At 49.5% G+C, this 19,106-nt stretch overlaps 1 protein-coding gene across 2 annotated transcripts in view; it reads right to left on the bottom strand.

The window, feature by feature from the left end:
- Window positions 1-19,106, bottom strand: part of IQSEC3 (IQ motif and Sec7 domain ArfGEF 3) — a 103,579-nt gene that overhangs the window by 55,112 nt on the left and 29,361 nt on the right. For both annotated transcript variants that reach the window (XM_028121221.2, XM_088025538.1), the window contains exon 2: window positions 14,619-14,702. In XM_028121221.2, coding sequence (XP_027977022.1) covers window positions 14,619-14,702 — 84 coding nt within the window. The remainder of the gene's footprint in view (window positions 1-14,618; window positions 14,703-19,106) is intronic.

Raw genomic sequence — 19,106 nt, forward strand, 5'->3', positions numbered from 1 at the left:
CACCCACTCCTGGCACACTGGAACTCTCCCCAAACCTACCTTGCGCTCTCAGACCACCATGCCTCTCACGTGACCTCCTTCTGCTTTGCAATGCCTTCTCCTCTTCATGCTCCTACTCTCCCACCCCTCCTTTCTCTGCCTCGTCAACTCTTTCAGGGCTCACTCATTGCCCCTGGGAAGAGTCAGTCCCACCCTCCAGTGGCACTTGACTCTATTTCAGCAATGACTACTTTGTGTTCCAATTATTCATTGATGTGTCTCTCTCCACTAGACTATGCCACATACACCTTTTATCACCGATGCTTATCACAGTGGGCTGGCTCATAAGACATGTTTAATAAATGTTAAATGAAAAGATAGATGGCTAGATGAGTGGATGGATAGGCATCATTTAATCTCTCCTACTTTCCCAAGGGCAGAGGTACTGAGGGGGCTCAGTGATGCACTGCCCAGACCCTCCTTCAAGAAATGACTTGTTGCCCCACTCTGGCAGTGCTGTTGAAGACTGCCCTCTGTTGTTAGCCCTATCAGTCCCATCAGGGATGGTTTCAGCTGCAGAGAGCTCCTTGGCCCAAAGTCACGTCATTCCCGGGGCTGTCCAAATCCAGTCACTTATTGAGGTGGGGATATAAAGGTTCATCCATTTTTACCCAACATGGGGCAAGTTTAATAGGTCATTCTCACAAGAGCCCACCTGGGATTGGCTGAGGCTTCTGTTGGACCTCCATCACTTGGACTTCTCCCTTTGCCCCATGCTGTGTTCCTGCCTTCCCTTCCATGAGTGGTGATCCCAAGCGCATCCTCTAGTAAACATTTAGCACCCTCAACTCAGACTCTGCTTCCCAGAGAACCCAATCAGTGACAGGTAACCAGCTTTCCTTGTTTCTTCCTTTTTCTCTCAACAGCCGAATAACCAGGGTCTGCCTGCCCGCCGTCCTGTAGCACCTTTCCTGGTTCCCAACGCCTTTGAAAAAACTCTCTTCCCAGAGAGTTCATGCATGCCAAAATTTACCTCCACTTCCAGAGGCTTTATAAACCCCATAGACCCAGGCTAAAAACACTATTCTGGAGAGAAGATCATGGCTCATCTTCCATATGCTGAGGACTGTGCCAAGGGCTATAGGCAGCTCTGGTCACACAGAGAGAGTGTTTGGGTACCACCCACCACAGAGCTTTCAGACACTGCTTATTGCTATCCTAACATGGATGACAGCTTCCTTCACAGGTAAAACAGCTGGAGTGGAGTGAGGCCTCTGGTTCTGCAATTTACTAGTTGGCTGACTTGGGCAAGATACCTAACTTTGCTGCACCTCAGTTCGCTTAAGAGAGTGAGAAAGAGAAAATGAGCTCACAGATGGGTATGCTGACCACAACGGGAAATACAGCCTTTCTATGAGGACAGAGCACGAAGAAGGGCAAGGGACCCCGGCGTTTGTGCTCACATAGCCCCTGCCAGGGAGCTGACTTGGGTCAGCGAGTGTCCTCCCTGGTGCCCAGGCGAGGCCATGTTGCCCACTGCCAGGGGTTGGAGGGACAGGGTTGCCGGGAGAGGGCACCTTGGCCCACGCTGCCCTACCAGTGGCTGGCGTGGGTGGTGGCCCTTGGCAAGAAGGTGGAGAAGGGAATGAGGAGGCCCCCGGAGGCCCAGCCCATGAGGGGCTTGTTGGTGTTGAGGGTGGGGGGCCGCGGGGGGAGGCTGCTTCCCCTTCTGTGCAACAGCTAGAGCAGTAATTACTAGACGGCTTGCTAGGAGGGTTTGGAAGGCTGAAGAACTCCTCGGTCAAGAAGAAACCCCAGAAGGCCTGACCGATTGCACTACATCAGCCCAAACTCTGCTTGCCTTTCTTAAAGCACTTCTGGGACAAAGAAACTAGCATTTTTCAGACAAAAGCTAACAACACAACTCACATCTGAAGATTTTTCAGCCGTTACTAAAACACTTCTTTTTCTCCCGTGTTTGAATCAATAAGGTGGTGGTAAGATGGTCAGAAAAAAGGCACTGAGCAAGGGAAGCCGAGTGCCCTCCGGGTCTCCAGGAAAAGCTGAGGTGAGCAGAGGGCTGGTGTTGCAAACAAAGTCGCTCTGTGCTGATTCTAAGGGCAGGCTAGAAAATGCTACTCAAGGTGGTGGCAAGGGCACTAGGCTGGAAGTCAAGGTCCAATCTTGCCTCTGCCCGCAGCACTTGGTATAACCTTAGGCCCACCACCTCTCTCGGGACCTCTGTGTCCTCTCATGAAATGGACAATTTGAGCAAGCTGCTTTGACATCTGGAAGGAAGGAGAGGCTCAGCTTTCTCCACGTCCCCTTCCCTCTCCTTGGGCCCCAGGCCTACACTGCAGCATCCCTGCTCAGTGGCTGGGCTCTGGTTCCCCTGCCCTCAACACCCAAGGACACAGCCAAAGCCTCCCTTTGTTTCCCTAACGTCATCGATTCCATGGCAGCAGCTGTCCCAGCCATGGCTCCTTGACCTCCATTATCCAAGCTGGAAGCCAGGTCTCAGAATAGAGAACCCTGGAGCAGGGTAGCTGTGGCTTTCTGGGCTCTTTCCCTTGCAGAAGCTGCCCTGACTTCATTGGCTGTGGCAGATGCTTCTCCCTCCCCTCTCCCAAGGGCCCTGAGAGAGTAAATGATTCTCTCTCCTGTTGGCGCCTCGGAGACGCCAGGCTTTGGTCTCACAGCTGTTCCCAAAAGGTGTTGGCTAGTTTGGTTTGCCGGTAGGGGTTTCCTGTCAAAGGAACCGCAGTCCTTCCCTGGACTCGCACCTGTCCCATATCCAGGCCCACAATAGCATGGCGCTCGCGCAAGGTTGGTCACAGGAGCAGCTCCGCAGACTAACCCCAGACGTCCACTGTGGAAACCTCCCCCTGCTCAGCCCGCTCCACGGAGGAACATCAGCACCCGGGCACATCAGAGCCCACAGTCCTCCAGGGAAGCTTCATCTAAAAGTTTCCTCAGGACACCTCCGTCATAGGCTCCCAAGCTGGCCACACTGACTAATGCCATCTTACTGCCACTGGAATCCTAATAGTCTTGAACATTTTATTTTCTCACAAATAGATGTGGATGTGGTAGCAACATCAAGCTGTAAGGACATCCTGCCCGCTCCCTGTCTCTTCCCCAAGACGCAGCACACAATTCCACAAACGCATGTTTCTCGTAGCCCAAGCACAGAGAACTCGCGGTGCACCTAAATACACTTGGGATTTCCTCACCTTTTATGTGTGCTTGTGTTATTACCCCCAAGAGGAGACTTTTCCCACGAGGCCTGACATCCTCATGGTGCCCAACCCTGCACTGAAGCTCCCACTGCCTTTAAAACCGTTTCTGAACACACGGCCTAAAGTCATCACAAAGCTGGTGCAGACGACACTTGATATTTACAGCCTCGTAAAATTCTGGGTTTTATTTAATTTGTTCTTTTACTGTGGGCCATTTTATATATGCAAATGTGAGTAACATATATGTAAGGTATAAAGAAAAATATTCACTTGTGCCCAGCTCGAGAAATGGCACATGAGAGGCCTTCGTCCCCCACGTATTCCTCCTGCTCTCCTCAAAGGAATCTTTGTCCTGAATTTGTGTTTATCATTCCTTAGGTTTTCCTTAGGGGCAAATTTCTTCCTTGTCTTTACATAAGCAGTGGTGGCTGCTTGGCAGGAGTACCGGGTCTGCCGAGCGTGCTCACGGGGGAGGCTCAGGAACATTCAAGATCTTCTGGACTCTAAGCAGGTCAGGAAGCCCCTCCAGGGGCGATGGCCCACAGCTCCATGCTGGCAGGACAGAAACAATGGCAGGGATCTGGGAGCTGGGTTGTACCCATTATCTCGGCAAGGAAGACGTTCAGGAAAGAAAACGGACTTGTTCTTTAAGGAACCCCGCCGCCCCTGGCCCTCTGTGGTCCGGGGGTGTAATCATCTCTGAATGGACCGTGGTGACGGTCGGGAGCCACATAGGAGAGGCTGGGAGAGGCATACTCAGGAAAGGCATCAGCCCACGAGCTGGCTGGGAGCCAGGTCCGGGGTATGAGTGCCTTCGGGGTCCCTGCGAGCGGGGAGGACATGAGGCTGCAGACAGTGTCAGCCAGTGCGTCCTTTGGGGCCTCAACACAGCAAGTACAGGTGTGGACTCGGCACCAGACTGCCTGGGCTTGAAAGTCGGCTCTGCCTTGACTTGCTGTGTGGCCTTGGGCACGTTGCTTCACCTCCCTGGGCCCCACTTTCTTCTCTGCGAGAGAATTAAAGTGGGAATTTGTGTACAATGCTCAGTAAGCCCTATATAAAGGAGAAACTGTCTTTTTCCTTTTTTAGGATTTCCCACATGCTATTTTGTTCAAATAAAATAAAAAGGAAAGCACCATTCGGTTTCCTTATCATATTACAAAAGAATATGAAAAAGTAGGAAGGATGTGACTTCAGAATAAAGAACTGTCCTTGAACTTGAACTATCATTCCTTTATGTTCTTGTGCTAGAGTTCTTGAAATGGAGAAGTATTGTTCTTTTCCATATGGTATAATTTCTGAAGCTCTGAGTTAGAGATGATGTCAAGAGAAGCTTACCAGAGGTATAAGGGCAGGGAGGCAGCAGAATGTAATGAGTATGAGATTAGGAACCAGACAGACTGACCATGGTTTAAAATCCAGCTCCTCACTTGCTGCACAGCATGGGCTAGTGCCTTGACTTCTCCAAGGCTGTTTGCTCAGGTGTGAGGTTGTATTCTCATGACTATAAAGCCCCTTTATTCTATCTCCTCCTGTCCCACCCAAATCAGCCCTGCCTCACCCCACCAGAGCGGATGTTTCTTTGGTCTTGAGCCATTTCCAGGGAAAGATATTCTCCGGGCTCCTCACAGGCTCGGTTTTGCCACATGCCAGGGGAAAGGTCTCTGGTGGCAGTTAGGCGTGTGCTGGCCAAAAATAGGAGTCTTAGGACATGAGAGATGGAAATGGCCAAATGGCTGGGAGTGTGACACTGCTCTGGGTATCTATCAAGTTGCTATGGAACAAGGTTATTTACTTATTTCTCTACAGTCACCTTCCTTATCTTTTGCCTTCCTACTTGAAGTTCTTCCTAATGTCTAGCTTCAATCTTTCTTGGTCAAGTAGAAACCGCTCACAAGTATACAGTCTCAGAATGGCCATGCCCTTTTCCATATGCCTGTGGGTTTCGCACGTCATCTCCAAAAGTGTTTAGGATGAAAAGATGTTGCAGGGCACACTAGCTTTGGGAAGCAGCCTTGGAGAGCCTAGCTTGGGGGACCACCCACCCCTCCAGGAAGGGCAGGGGTCAGTGCCAGGCCAGAAACTTTTCCCCGAAAGTGTTCAACTGTTTCCTCCTCTTAGGAGAGCAGGCAGTCAAACTGTCAGCTGGCAAAAATTTTCTGATAAAATGCCTCTGCTTTTAATCTCATCTTAGCCTGCACTCTGACAGCCTGGTGCTGGGTTAAATCATTTCCTCTCTTGCCCTGATGTCTAGAAAATCTCCTCCCCATGCCTGTTGGTCCTGCTGGATTGGCATTCATCTGGGCCTCTAGGTTCTTTGATCTTTTCCCTGAATTTGTCCCTTAGTTTCCAGAGTCTCTCTCTCTCACAGATATTGGGCTCTTTCTAGCCAACACTCCATGTGTCCCGGCTTATGCTTGAATAGAAACATCTGAAAGACTGCCTCCTTCTCCACGCTCATCACCTGCCATCCAGAGAAGGAACTACACCTTCTCTCTGAAGGGCGTGGCTCAATGACCCTGAACAACATCCCAGGTAGTGTTTCCCCTCTATATTGTTTAGAAGGGAATCCCTGAAAATCACCTGGTGCTCATCCCTCTGCCCTTGAAGAAGAAGAGGGACTCTCATATTTTTAAGTTCCATATTAATTGGTAATCATGAGTAGTATCCTATTCACCAGTACCATTTCTCATTCATAAATTCATACTACTGTATCAGTCTCTTATAAATTTGTTTCTGGTGAGTCCATTCTTCTGAAATCCGAGGACCTCAGGGTAGCCTAATCGCTCCTCCAAACCTGCGAACCTGCAGCCTCGGTTAGAACCCGGGAACCACACCGAGATGCCGCCAGTCTGTGTGGGTGGTGGCGCCTGGCGCGTGGCCGAGGCAGCCCATTCAAACAGTGACAAGCAGGAAGCGGGGCTTAATGTCACCGCTCACTGCAGCCCCTCTCTTTATACGGGCTTGTCTTGATCTCTGCCGGCTTCTACCTTCCTACTGACGCTTCTCATTTCTTACTTATGCTCGCACTAATTGGGATGTTGCTGTTCCCATCTGCTTCTTGGGTCCGCTCTCCCTCGCCCCCTTTGGTTTTGTAAATGCTCCCGGGGGCTCCGCGTGTATGCCTACACTGTCCCCGGCCGGGACAGAGTGTCTTCTTATAAAATCCCTGCTGCAGGGGCCTCAGGGATTAGACGGTTCACCACTCCATGTGGTAGCTAAGGAAACTGAGGCATAGAGATGTCTGGGGGTGGAAAGCACCAGCTCTTCAGGAAGCCTGAGTTCTAGAACCTGTTCTGCACCTCACCAGCTGTGAGACCTTGAGCCTCGGGTCCCCTGTCTCCTATCGGTGTGATAACGGGTGGAGCATCCCTGGGGGCTCTTCCAGCCCACATCCTGTGGTTTGAAATCAACAGCCCCTTTCTTTTTGCTCCTGCTGGCGCGTCTCTCTGATGGAGACAGTAACATAGGCCAGTCCTCCTTCACAGACGGCTGTCTTTCCTGTTTTTCTGTTTTATTTTTTTCTGGGGGGGGGGTTCATCGTCACAAAAGAAATCTCCAAAGATCTCTTTCCTCAAGCCATTCCAAGGCCTCTGTCAAAGGCATTAAAGTCATTAAGGATGTCTGATCTGATTAAATTGCTCTTGCTGCAGAGTAAGATGATTTCCTCTCTTTTGGTGTGATGAAACAGACTTAAAACCCTTTCTGTCATAGATCAGAAATGCTTATTGAAATTATAAATTATTTTTATGGTCAAGTTATTGGTTGAAAGATAAATGAATGGGGAAAGCTGACTCTTCCGAGGAGAAAACGGAACAAAACCAAAAAGCGTAAGAGATAGTGAGGTTAGAAAAATCTCTAGGCCTGCAAAGAGAGGTTATTCTTTCTGGGAATGAAAAAGGAATATCCAAAAGACTCAAAAGAGAAGTTTCTGGTAAGCAAAAAAAGAATCTGTTTCCCCAAATTGGACAAAACTCTGCATTAATGAGCACCAACTGAGCAGAGATAGTTAGACATTCCTTGTGGTAGCTTTCATTTTGTTGTTCTGGGAGTATTACCTGTAGTTCTGTTTATTTCCTTAAATAATAAAGCCTACAGCTTTTCTTCCCCCCTTAAAATACTCTCTCGGTCATTTCTGTCTTCGGTTCGGTTGCTCTGATGTGTTTACCTCCCGCCGCCTGGACTGCTCAAACAGCCTCAATTGGAGGATGGAGAAGCAGGAAGGTAAGGCCAGCCTTCGTGGTCCCTGAACATCAAACCAGGCTCTGCGAGGAGCCCGCTTGAAGCAGCCCCCTGGGGAAGTGGGAGCCATCTCTTCACTCCCCCAACACGCTTTTGCTTCCCATGCTTGAAAACGCCTCCCTTCTTTTGTCCTCTGACTCTGGTGGCAGAAGTCGTCATGGATGCTTGGTTCAAATGCTGGTTCCGCCCTTCACCCGGTATATGGCCCTTGGACAAGTCATTCATCATCTCCAACCCTCACTTTGTCTGTAAACCTGGGACTAATAACATTTTATGAACTTTCAGTGGGCATTAAACGAGATAATATCTGCCTAGCACATAGCAAGTGCTGAATACCTCACAGCCAGTATTCTCTTTCCCTCTCTCATGGTAAGGGATACAAAATAGAAATAGAGTGAGGAGGAAATCTCTAAACATCTCTAAACACACTGCTGACAGAAAGTTGTCTGTCTTAACTCGTAGCTCTTGGAAGGTGGACCCAAGCCTGGCCTCACACTCCACAGCCCCCGCGCAGGCCTGTGGATGGGGAAGTTTCCTAAGTACCCTCTGGTGACATCCTAGGTCTCAGAAGTGGTCTCAGAGAGTGACCGGGAGGGAAAAGCACATAAGGAAATTGGCCTGGACAAATACTTGACTCCAAACATGAGTTTCAGGTCATAGCTGAGGAAAACCCTCTGAACAGAAAGTCGAAAATCATGACAAGACAAAGCTTCCCTAATACTCTCTGGAATTGGGGGTTGGGGGAGGACATCCCCTACCAAGCTATCAAAGTATTTTGACATCTATTTTGTCTTTTGTGCCTCTGGCGGGGGAGATGCGGATGGGACAACAAGCACAGACATGTGAAGAGACAGGCCATGTGGTTCATCAGGGGACAGATTTCTCTAACTCCAGGACTGAATTCTTCTGCCATTTTCATTGTGCTTATACTCAGGTATAAAGCACGGCCAAGTTCACTGCTGCAACTATACAGAAATCCTTAGGAGACTGGAGAGCAAACCTAACGGGCTCAAAAAGCCCAAATAAGAAGGAGCAGCCCCCTCCCCCCCTCCTCCGCTCCCCCTGCTGCTCGGCACTTCCCACCGGGTTCGCTGTGTCCCGGGCCAGACTGAGGTCCTCAATTGCCAGGAATCCCACCTGGACCCCACAGTTGGCAGCTTCTCCATTCCAGGGCAAGGAAGGCATCATGGGAACTGTCACGGCACTGCATTAGGTCGCATGATCCCGACCCTTGCCATGGCCTTTGGGGGCTAACCACTGGACGCCAAGGGAAACCAGACAACTTCCCCTTGGCCTTGCCTGCAGCCCTACTGCCTTCCCCGTGTGTCGAGGCAGAGACCCCAGAGACCCCCACCCCTCCTCGGGCCTAGGGAAGCCACGTCTTCTCTGTGCTTCTCCAGAGAAGCAGCCCCAGAACGAGCCCTACCCCCTCCACCGCAGGTGGGGCAGGCTCCCTGGGCAGCCTCAGAGCCTGGGAGGTGACTGATGGAGCGGGCTCTTAACGCCGAGGCTGCCTAGCCCAGCTTTTTGAAGACTGAGCTGTATCGATTGGGAATTTAATTGCTCCGTAATCGCTGAGTAAACACTGGCTGGTCCATTGATCACGCCACAGGCCGGCTGGGGAGAGCCGAAAGGCAGGACAGAGGCGCCAGCAATGCTAAAGAAGGGTTCTCCCTGACAGCATCCTCCGAAGGAAATCCCTTCCTCAAGGGTGGCATGGAGTGCAACCTCCAGCAGAGCCCACAGCCGGCCACTAGCACACACCGGCTGGGCTGGGTGGTAGGTGCAGACCGGGCCCCAGGACAGGGTGGGGGCACAGGATGGGCTGCTCTGGGTGGGTGCTTTCCTGGGACGCAGTATACTAAGTGGCAAGTGCAGGCTACAAAATCTTTTTTTTTTTTTTTTTAATGAGGGAAAATGTAAAATCCTATGCCTAGAAAAATAAAACCCCGGAAGGTTGCACCCTAATATATTGACAGTGGTTAATTTTATATAACTGGATTCAATTATTTTCTTCTTTACATTTCTGTATTTTCCACATTTCCAACAACTAGCAAGTATAACTTAAAATCAGAGAAAATAGACGTTATTTAAGATCAAAAGAATTGCCTGGAAGGGTTTCTCCTGTGCTCTTCAAAAAAGAAAAGAAAAGAAAAAAATCCTAGCAGCAGCTCAGTGGAAAGAGGTTGCATTTTGGAGTTATACTTGAGCTCACCTTCCACCTCCAGAACTGATTAATGCGGTCCCTCTATCAAGACACGGGACTTCTCTCCATCCCAGATCTACAAATGGGAATAATAGCTATCTCACCAAATTGAGATAAAATACTGACAGGGCTTAGTGCAACATCCCTGGAATGTTCAATAAATATTACGTTCAAGAAGTATTAGTGTCTCTCCCATCCTAGAGTAACGGGTACGTGAAGAGGAAGGACCAAACACCAGGGGTGAGTCAGTTGAGTCTGCTTTGGCCCCTTCAGATCCCCCATTCCTCCCCAGGGATGGGGGTTGTTTCTGTTTCCTCCCTAGGCCTCCCCTTCCTGAGCCCCCACGGCCCACCCCAACGAGCCTCCTCTCATGACTCTAATAGAAGCCAATCTTCCTCAACTTGGCCCCGTTGCCACCCACAGAGACAAATGGCCTGCCATTCTGCTGGATGCTGGGAGGTGGCTAGCCAGTTCCAGGGTCATTGTTCCAAGTGTCACTGAGGGCCTGAGATGGAGGAGAGCCACGGGATTGAAAGTAGGGCTGCAATTACGAGCCTATTCAGTTCCCTAGAATAAAGCCCTTGTCATTAGCTAGCAGCAGGAGGAGGTAGGGAAGGGGGAAGAAAGAGCTTGGCACACACTTGCTGCCCCTGGCTGGCTGCTCAGGGCTGCACCACCCCCAGCTCTCACCTGAGGGCCTCATTACCCTGGGAAGCGTAGGCGGTTTGCCTACGGGTTTGCGAGCCTAGGCACCTTTCTTGGGTGGTCCAGCCTCAGAGGCCTCTCCAGCCCCACAACTGCTCCAATGCACCCCAGTCCCTGAGGCCCACCCCTTGGCCTCCTTTCTTACAGATACCCAGCTTCCAGACTTGCTGCACTTTCAGTCTTCCCACTTCTTGGAGCATCGCTCCCTGGCAGGCTCCAGGTCCCAAGAGTTTCTCCTGACCCCATCCCCCAAAGGCTGCTCTATAGGTAGCCGGGCAGGCTGCCCCAGCAACACCCCCTCCCCCAGGGCTGGAGCTTGGCTGCCTCTTTAGGAGGGGTGAGGATTCCTCCTGGCCAGGTTTCTCCCCTGGGCTGAGAGTTTGCCTCGGGGTCTGGCAGCTCCTCGCCACAGGTCTGACCGATGGGGCTGTGGGTGACCAGCTGATAAAGACCAGCGGCCATGCAGCCCCCAGAGGATGAGTCCAGCGGCTTAAGGAAGGGATTCCTGCTCAGCCCCACAGCTTGGGGTTTGGCAGGGAAGGGACAGACACCCCAAACTTGGACATTTTTGGAGGTAGTCGGCTCTGAGGTCACATGCCAAAAGCCCCAGTGATCCTGAGACCTGATTGATTGGTTTAGCTTTCTTATTGGGGTCTCCTGTAGAGACCAGTGGACTTATCCCCAGAGAACTCAGAGGAGGCTGATTGCGCTGGAGCCTGGCTCATCTCAGAGCCCTGCAGCCCAGCCCAGGATCTCCCAGAGTGGGCCAGGGGACTTTGTGACCCACCCACCCTGCGCTAGCCCTCAGCCCAGTCTCTGACCTTGGCACATTCTCATCGAGATATTCACAGGGAGGTCTGGGCTACCCTCTGTGGCGGTGGGACACCTGGTTAAAGGAAAAGGAGTCACGGATAGGGCTGGGAGCGGGGTTGTCAGCGGTCTCAGGGAAGAAAACTTTCTCAGGACGGAATTCCCCCAGGAAGCCAAGAACAGACAGACTTGACTGACATATACACAGTTGGACCATCAGAAAACATCCAGAAGGCCTCCTCCCGGAGAAGCCGAGAAACGGACATCAGAGGCACAGACAGACAGACAAAAATACACTCTAGGAAACTACAAACCAAACAGACGGGACAACTTGGAATACCTGGGAACAGAGGCAGACAGCCGCTGAAGGTCTGGACCAACTTGGGGCTCGTCTCCCTGCCCCACCCAGAGGGGAGGGCTGCGGTGGGCAGTGCTCACAGACCACCCCATGATCGAATGTTCTCCCACCCTCCTTCCCAGAGCACCTCCGCCCCGACCTCGGCACCTGTCCCTCCAAGGGGAAACTAAGAGAGTAGATTTCTTACCCTCCTGCCCCAAAGCTTGGAAAAGAAGCCCTTTCCCTTGGCGCCCCGGCCCCCATGAGGGAGAGCACCCCTCCCGCACCCGCCCCTCTCTCCCACAGGGCACACCAGCTCCTCCCACCCCTTCCCACCAGAATTCGGAGCCTCAGGGTGGACCCAGCAGGCACGTGAAGGAATGGGAAGAAAGAGTGAGAGGGTGAGCATGGAAAACCCTAGGGAGGATTTCTGTTGCTGGCGCCCCCCCAGGACTGAGCTTGAGGGCACCCTGCCATCTGTCTTCGCTGATGCCTGGTGCTTGGGTGGTGGTAATTAAACGTTCCCTGGATTGAGCTAGATTGATGGGGTGGGAGGCACACTAGACAGCTTTCTCCTCTTCTCCCTGCCCTGCGAAGGAGGACATGTTGAAGAAGACGACTCCGCTGTGTGTCTGGACAGTGACAGTTCATGAGGAGGGGCCAGGCCCTCGGTGTCCTGCTGTGCAGACCACCCCGACGCCACTCCACTCTCTGTCCTTCTTCTCCTCTCCCTCGTCTCGTTCTCCCCTTCCCTTCTCCTTCCAGTCGGTTTCCGGGCAAGCTATCATCCATTTGGGGGCATCACAGGGCCCCACTAGCTGGGGAGTTCCTCCAGAATCCAAGTGGCCTTTCTCGTGCTTCTGTCCCCAGCACAGAACTTAGCCCCCAGGCCACCCAGGGCACTGGCACAGTGCTCACTCGGTCCTCCCCTTTGCCTCCCCTCCTCCAACCTGGTCAGCCTTAGGGAACAACCAAGCCTCCCTCGGTCCTGGATTGAAGGATCCCGAAGGTGTGCCCTTGGTTTTTGGCTTAACTCCTCGAGCTCCCTTCTCGGAGTCCTGCCTCCTCCCCGACCCTGATTTCCCAGTAGTAACACCTTTCAGGGGTGGCTTTATGTCAATAGCTACCATTCTGATTACTACCTAGTTTCTTTCCAAGGAACAAAGGAGGAAAGATCATGGCATCTTTGAGTCTTAAACCTGGAAATGCTGAGCAATAGGAGTCACATGCTCAGGGTGAGTCTGGGTACTGGTACTTTCCGGCTGTGTGATTGCGGGCAAGGCCCTGGAGTGCTCCGAACCTCCCCCTGCTCTCACATAAGACAGGGATAGGAAGACCTGCCTGGTCTAACCTCACTGAGCAGCTGAGAGACTCAATGAGATGAAATGCCAACGTTACTTTCCAGACAGATCACCCTCTTGATTATACAGATGGGGAAACTGAGGCCCAGGGGAGCAAAGCAACTTGCTCAAATGAGTCCCAACAACAGGAGACTGTAGATGGGGCAACTTTCTGGCCAGAATCCAAGTATCTTGACTCCCAGTGAAGTCAGGAAAAAAGTAAAGAAAAGAGAAATGTGCAGAACTGAGACAGAAAAATTGGTGGAAAGAGAGCAAAGCATAACAAGGGACCTGGACTGACAGTGCAGGGATCAAGACGGGCGAGAGGAGAGGAGTTTGGCGTCAGGGAGGAAGAGGAGCACTGGAGGGACAGGCAGAGGTGGAAGAAGGCAGACGAGAGCCTGAGGGGGAGGGAAGACAAAATAGGAGGCCGGCAGAGAGAGGGCCAGCGAGGCCAGCAGCTCATGTTGGCTCTCATGCTCCTACTCTCACTGGGGAAGAGGCTGGCACGGAACAGAAGTATTTCCCTACACTTACGTTTCAGGGAAGTCTTGAGCTTAAGAAACCCAAAGAAAGAATAAAGGTGTCAGTCCTGAGATGTAACATGTCCACAGCAAACAGCCAGGAGCTGACACGTGGAGAGGGGTCAGAGTGTGGGAAGCCGGCCGAGCCGGGAGCTGCCTTGTGGTGCTCAAGTGTCCAGGCAGCGCTGGGTGACTCACTGCCCTTCTTCCCGGGCAGCCTCTGCAAATGTGATGACGGTGATGCACATAACTTAGAGGAACATGCGTGATCTCCCCGGTAAAGTGAAAAATTTATAGTACATTTAAAACCTAACAAATAGATTATTTTTGATGACTATGACTATTTCCCACAGAAGGCTGCTATTTTGTTGACAATATTGGGAAGACCCAAAATACGTGCTGTAAAACCCACATCTTCTGTCTCATTAGATGGGCATGCCGTGCCTGTGCCAATCAAAAAAATGTAAATATGTGTGTGTGTGTGTGTGTGTGTGTGTGTATATATATATATATATATATAATTTTACTACCCTAAGATGTCATCAGTGACTATTAAATGATCTATTTCCCTAGTAAAAAAATAAATTAATTTTTAAAAATTAATCAGGGAAAGAGGGACCATGACTAACCCACAATAAGATGAGGAAAGCCAGGGACAGTGACATCAACCCTTGACCCAACAGTCCCCCTTCCTTCCCAGGTCAACAGCTATCTCAGTGAAGTTTCGAAATCCTGAAAATTAAGCTCAGTCATCTTGGCTGCTTTATGGAAGGAGAAAGAAAGAAAAGTGTCAATCTTTGCTATGATAGAAAGGATGGGTGCTACCATTGGTTGAGCCCCTCCTGAGTGCCAGACAACCTATGTGATTTTATATATATACATATATATATATGTATATATATTTTTTTCAGAGTGTATATATATATATATACATACACTCTGCATAATCTAATTAATTTCCCTTGACATTTAAAAAGATGACATATTATATAGGCCGGTTGGGGGAAGGAGCTTAAGTTTGGAGTTTGAACAATAGGGTATAATGACCTCAAGAGTTGGGAATGGCTCACCTAGGGTCCAGAGGAAGGAAAGAGAAATAGAAGCAGGAGGCAGAAGGCAAAAACAGACAAACAAGAACACAGGACTCAGAGCAAGAGGCGCTGTGTGGTGTGCTTTGCTCCAAGGGGAAGGATGGTGGGGGTGGGGAAGGGAGGACGGCCACCAATTCACTCCCACCTTTGGGAGGCCAAGTCGGAGCCGGCGGGCTTCTGTTCAGCGTCGGCGGCTGGGCAGCAGAACTGGTGTAGCACAGTCTCATTCCTGAGGACAGAGCAGAGGGAGAAGGTCAGAGGTGGCCTTGACAGGCTGGGCCCAGCCGGCACCAAGGCATCCCTGCCCCCATTTGCAGACCCCAGACATCCCATCAGCTAACTCTTCCTCCTTCTGAGCCCCCAGCCCCGAAGTAGGTTCCTCTGCATAGGATGTACCGTTGATTCAGCTCTTTTATCATTACAGTTCTTTTTTTTTTTAAAGATTTTTATTTATTTATTTGAGAGAGAGAGAGAGAGAAACAGCATGAGAGGGGAGAGGGTCAGAGGGAGAAGCAGGCTCCCTGCTGAGCCGGGAGCCCGATGTGGGACTCGATCCCAGGACTCCGGGATCATGACCTGAGCCAAAGGCAGTCGCTTAACCAACTGAGCCACCCAGGCGCCCTATCATTATAGTTCTTTATAATTCTGTTCCCCACTTCGGTCCAGCAAGTCTGAACTAGGTCTATTCATTTATGATGCATAGAACCGTATGCAGTGAACGTGTTTAAGCTGACCATATGCAAAGATACAAAGCACTCATACAGAGATTTTAATGTTGCCGGCTGAAAATCCAAGGCACGGTGCTTGATGAGGGATTGGTTTGATGCAGATGAAAAAGCCAACTGAGAGGCAAAGATGAAGGTTCTAGTGCCAACGCTACAGCTAGCCAGCTGTGTGATACCTCATTTACCTTTCCTGGGTCTCAATTTATTTGCTAATGAAATAAGGGAGTTAAACTAGAGAAGTGGTCTTCAACACTAGCTGCTGGTTACAATCACCAGGAGACTTTTTCAACCATCAATGCCTGGTCCCTCCCCCCACCCCCCCTTGCCACCACCCCACCCCCCCGCCCCAGGGACTGATTCACTTGCTCTGGCCCTGGTTAGGGGCACCAGGACTTTTATAAGCTCCCAGGCGATTCAAACAATAGCCAGAATCGAGAGCCATTAGACTAGAGGGTTTCCAAGGTGCCTTCCATCGTCAAAACTCTGTGATTCTAATATCTACTTTGAGCCACCTTGGGATTTAATATTAAAATTACTTTTGGATAAAGTTATGCTGACATGTTGTCTTCTCTCCCTTAGCAAGCGTTCACCATCATGGAATCAGAGAATGTCAGACCTGGAGGGGGCCCCAAAGATTGCCTGAAGGAGGTGTTTCAACTCCTTTTAGCCTCAGAACACTTTGTCCAAACCCAATCTTTCCTGGGAGCCCTTTGGTAAAGTAACCAAAGTGGAATAGCTCTACGGGCAGGAAGTGGGAGGTCTAAGCCACCTCCCTGACCTGCTAGCCCCAATTTTGGTGGCCACCTCCCAGGTGTCTCTTGGGGGCCCCGCAATTATAAGAGCATAGATTAGAAACTGCTGAGTTTGGCTCTTCTCACGGGAGAAAATAATGTTGGAGCCTACCTTAATTTAACAAAAATAACTCCAGAAAGATTTCATGTTTCAGTGGAAAAAAGTAAAACAAGGGAAAATGTACAAGGAAACTTAGGAAGACAGCTTATATGTTGGGAAGACTTTTAAAACAAAACAGGAAATTGAAAAGCCATTAAGTAAAAGAAATATATCTGACTACATAAAATGAAAGCATCTTGTGTGGGAAAAGATACTCTAGTAAGTCAAATGACAAATAATTGAGTGGGAAAATATATTTTTAATACGTATGGCAGAAGGCAAGTGCGTATTCTACCCTGAGATCCCACAAATTCATAATGCAAAGACAGACCCAGTAGAAAAAATGGGCAAAGGACATGAATTCCGGTTGACAGAAAAGGAAATCCAAAGAGCTAACAAATAACAAGATGGAAAGATGCTCTACCTTACTAGTAAATAGGAAAGTGCAAACGGAAGCAACACAGAGATGCCATTTCCCATCCATCGGACTGGCAGACATTAGAAAGACAAGTAACTACAAGGGCTGGTGAGAATGTGGGCAGAGAAGTGCCCTAATCCACTGTCTGTGTGGTTGTGGATTTTTACAGCTGTTTTTGGAAATTAAAAAGAACACATGTTTTCTGACCCAGCAATCCTGCCTCTGGAATTTTATACCTTAGAAATACAAGTAACCTGTTCATAAAGGTATTAGTACAAAATGTGGTGGAGTTGTTTTTAGTGGGGGGGGGGGAACAGCTGGAAATTACCGGAGACCCCACCAGTCAGGGACTCGTTGAATACACTGGGATAACTTCATCCATCCCATGGGGTTATGTGTTATCTCTCTGTGTGGAATTATGCGTCATATCTCTTGGCCAGGGTGGATTTCCACAACGTATGGTTAAATGAGAAAAGCAAGCTGCAGAGAAATGTATACAGTTTTGTAAAACAAACAATGACTCCTCTCCCTCAAATGCATATTCTGTACAGTGTACTGTATTTCTATATGAGTACGTATATAACCAAGCGGTTCACGTTGGTTACCTCAGCAAGAAGAGAGCTGGACAAAGGAGGCAAAAAAAGGAAAGGGAAAGATATGCTTGGCATAATGTTAACTGAAAAATGCTCAAGATAAACTCCTACTTATGGTATTACTGTAAACACATTAAAATTGAATATATATCTGAACAAGGACTAGAAAATGTCAGGAACCAACACAAATATTAATATCATTTCAGGATGGATCATGGGCAATTTTTATCTTGGATTTTTGTTAATGTAATAAATTCTTGATTATGGACTATATATAATCTATAGATTATAGACTGATAATTAATGAAACTAATATAGTTTTGTAAAAGGGCAGTAAGGAAAATAATTGAATCTGACCCCTCATTTCACACATGAGAAAACTGGGCCCAAAGTGGGGAGGTAATTTGTCTACAGTAGTTCCCTGACCAAAGTCCCTGCTCAGGCTTCCAGCTCCCCTCACCTCCCTTACTCCAGCCCTGGGGTTCCTAGGGCAAATCAGAATCTTTAGAGAATTGTCTGGATCCCAAATGTTGCATGATAGCCCCTAGGACTGCCCAGCCTGAGGAGAAGGGAAAGGAGGAAGGAGGAGACAGGGCAGGAACCAGGAGGGCTCAGAGCCCAAACCATGGAGGGGCATGTAGACCCAGGTATGCAGGTGGCAGAGAACATAACCCCCCGCTCCTACCACTGGATGTATCTGTGCCCCAGGGCAGGTTTTGATTTCAAAAAAAAGCCCCCGAGATCCTAAGCAAAGAGGCAGAGCTTGTTTACCACCCATGGCACTGGCATTTCAGGAAGGAGATCTCACTTGGGTACAGTCATAAGCCTGGTGCCTGAGGGCTCTGTTCTGATTCTGCCTCTATTTCTCAGAGGCACCCTCCAGAGCTGGGAGATGCTTCTCTGGCTAGGCACTCAGGCAGGCTCCAGATGGACCTACCAGTTCCCCAGATTCAGCTGCGTTGGCACATGCAATGGACGATTGTAATCCAGGATGTCCCCAAGTCCTTCTGTACCTTGGGCTTGGGATGGCAGTGCTATTGGGGCTTGCGGTCCCTTTTGGGGTTCCTGCTGATGAGATCCCTCAGGACAGTCCAGCTGAGAGGGGAAGCTTGTCTTTAGCTCTTCTCCTATTTCCCCTCTATCCACTTCCTACCCCATGGGTCTCCTCAGCCTGGGCCAGGGGCTCCCCATTAGAACCTCCCTTCTTGCCTTCTCTTGGGGTTTAGTTCATGCTGAATTATAAGTCCTGCTCTGCCCACTTCTGACCAGCCTGGCCACCTCCCCGACCCAAGGTCATGGTCCAAGTCCCCATGGTGTTGGCTTAAGTTGGCTGAACGTTGCTTTTACCGTCCCAGACTTCCTTCTCTCCACCCCAAAGGAAAACCCAAACAAAGGGATCCAAAGAATTCATTCCCATTAAAAATAAAATTGAGGATGTGATAAGAAGAGCACTTCACCTCTGTGGTATTCAACCCCCAAAGCCATAACCCCAGCCTAACTGTGAGAAAACCACCAGACACACCCAATTTGAGGACATTCTACAAAATATCTGACCAGTACTCCTCAAAACTGTCAAGGTCCTGAAAACCAAAAAGAGACAGAAAATGTCACAGACCAGAGAAAACTAAGAATACATGAGAAATTGTCACGTGGTATCTTGGATGGGATCCTAGAGCAGAAAGAGGATAGTAGTGGAAAAACTAGTAAAATACAAATAAGGACTAGAGTTTAGCAGTTAGATAGATAGATAGATAGATAGATAGATAGATAGATAGATAGATAGATAGTTAGATAGATAGAGGTTGATGATAACATTGGGGCAGCAAAATACTAATAATTATATTTTAGTACTTCATAATATTTACTATGTGGCAGGGACTGTTCTAACACTTTCCGTGTATTAATTTATTAATTCTCACAAAACACCATCGAGCAAAACTTCCTCATCACTCTACAGATGAGGAAACTGAGGCATAGTGAGTTTGTGGACCACTAATGACATGTCT

Source organism: Eumetopias jubatus, unplaced genomic scaffold (genome assembly GCF_037043125.1).
Source record: "Eumetopias jubatus isolate StellerSeaLion01/CBP00866 unplaced genomic scaffold, mEumJub1_p1.0 scaffold_8, whole genome shotgun sequence".
Taxonomy (NCBI): Eukaryota; Metazoa; Chordata; class Mammalia; order Carnivora; family Otariidae; genus Eumetopias; species Eumetopias jubatus.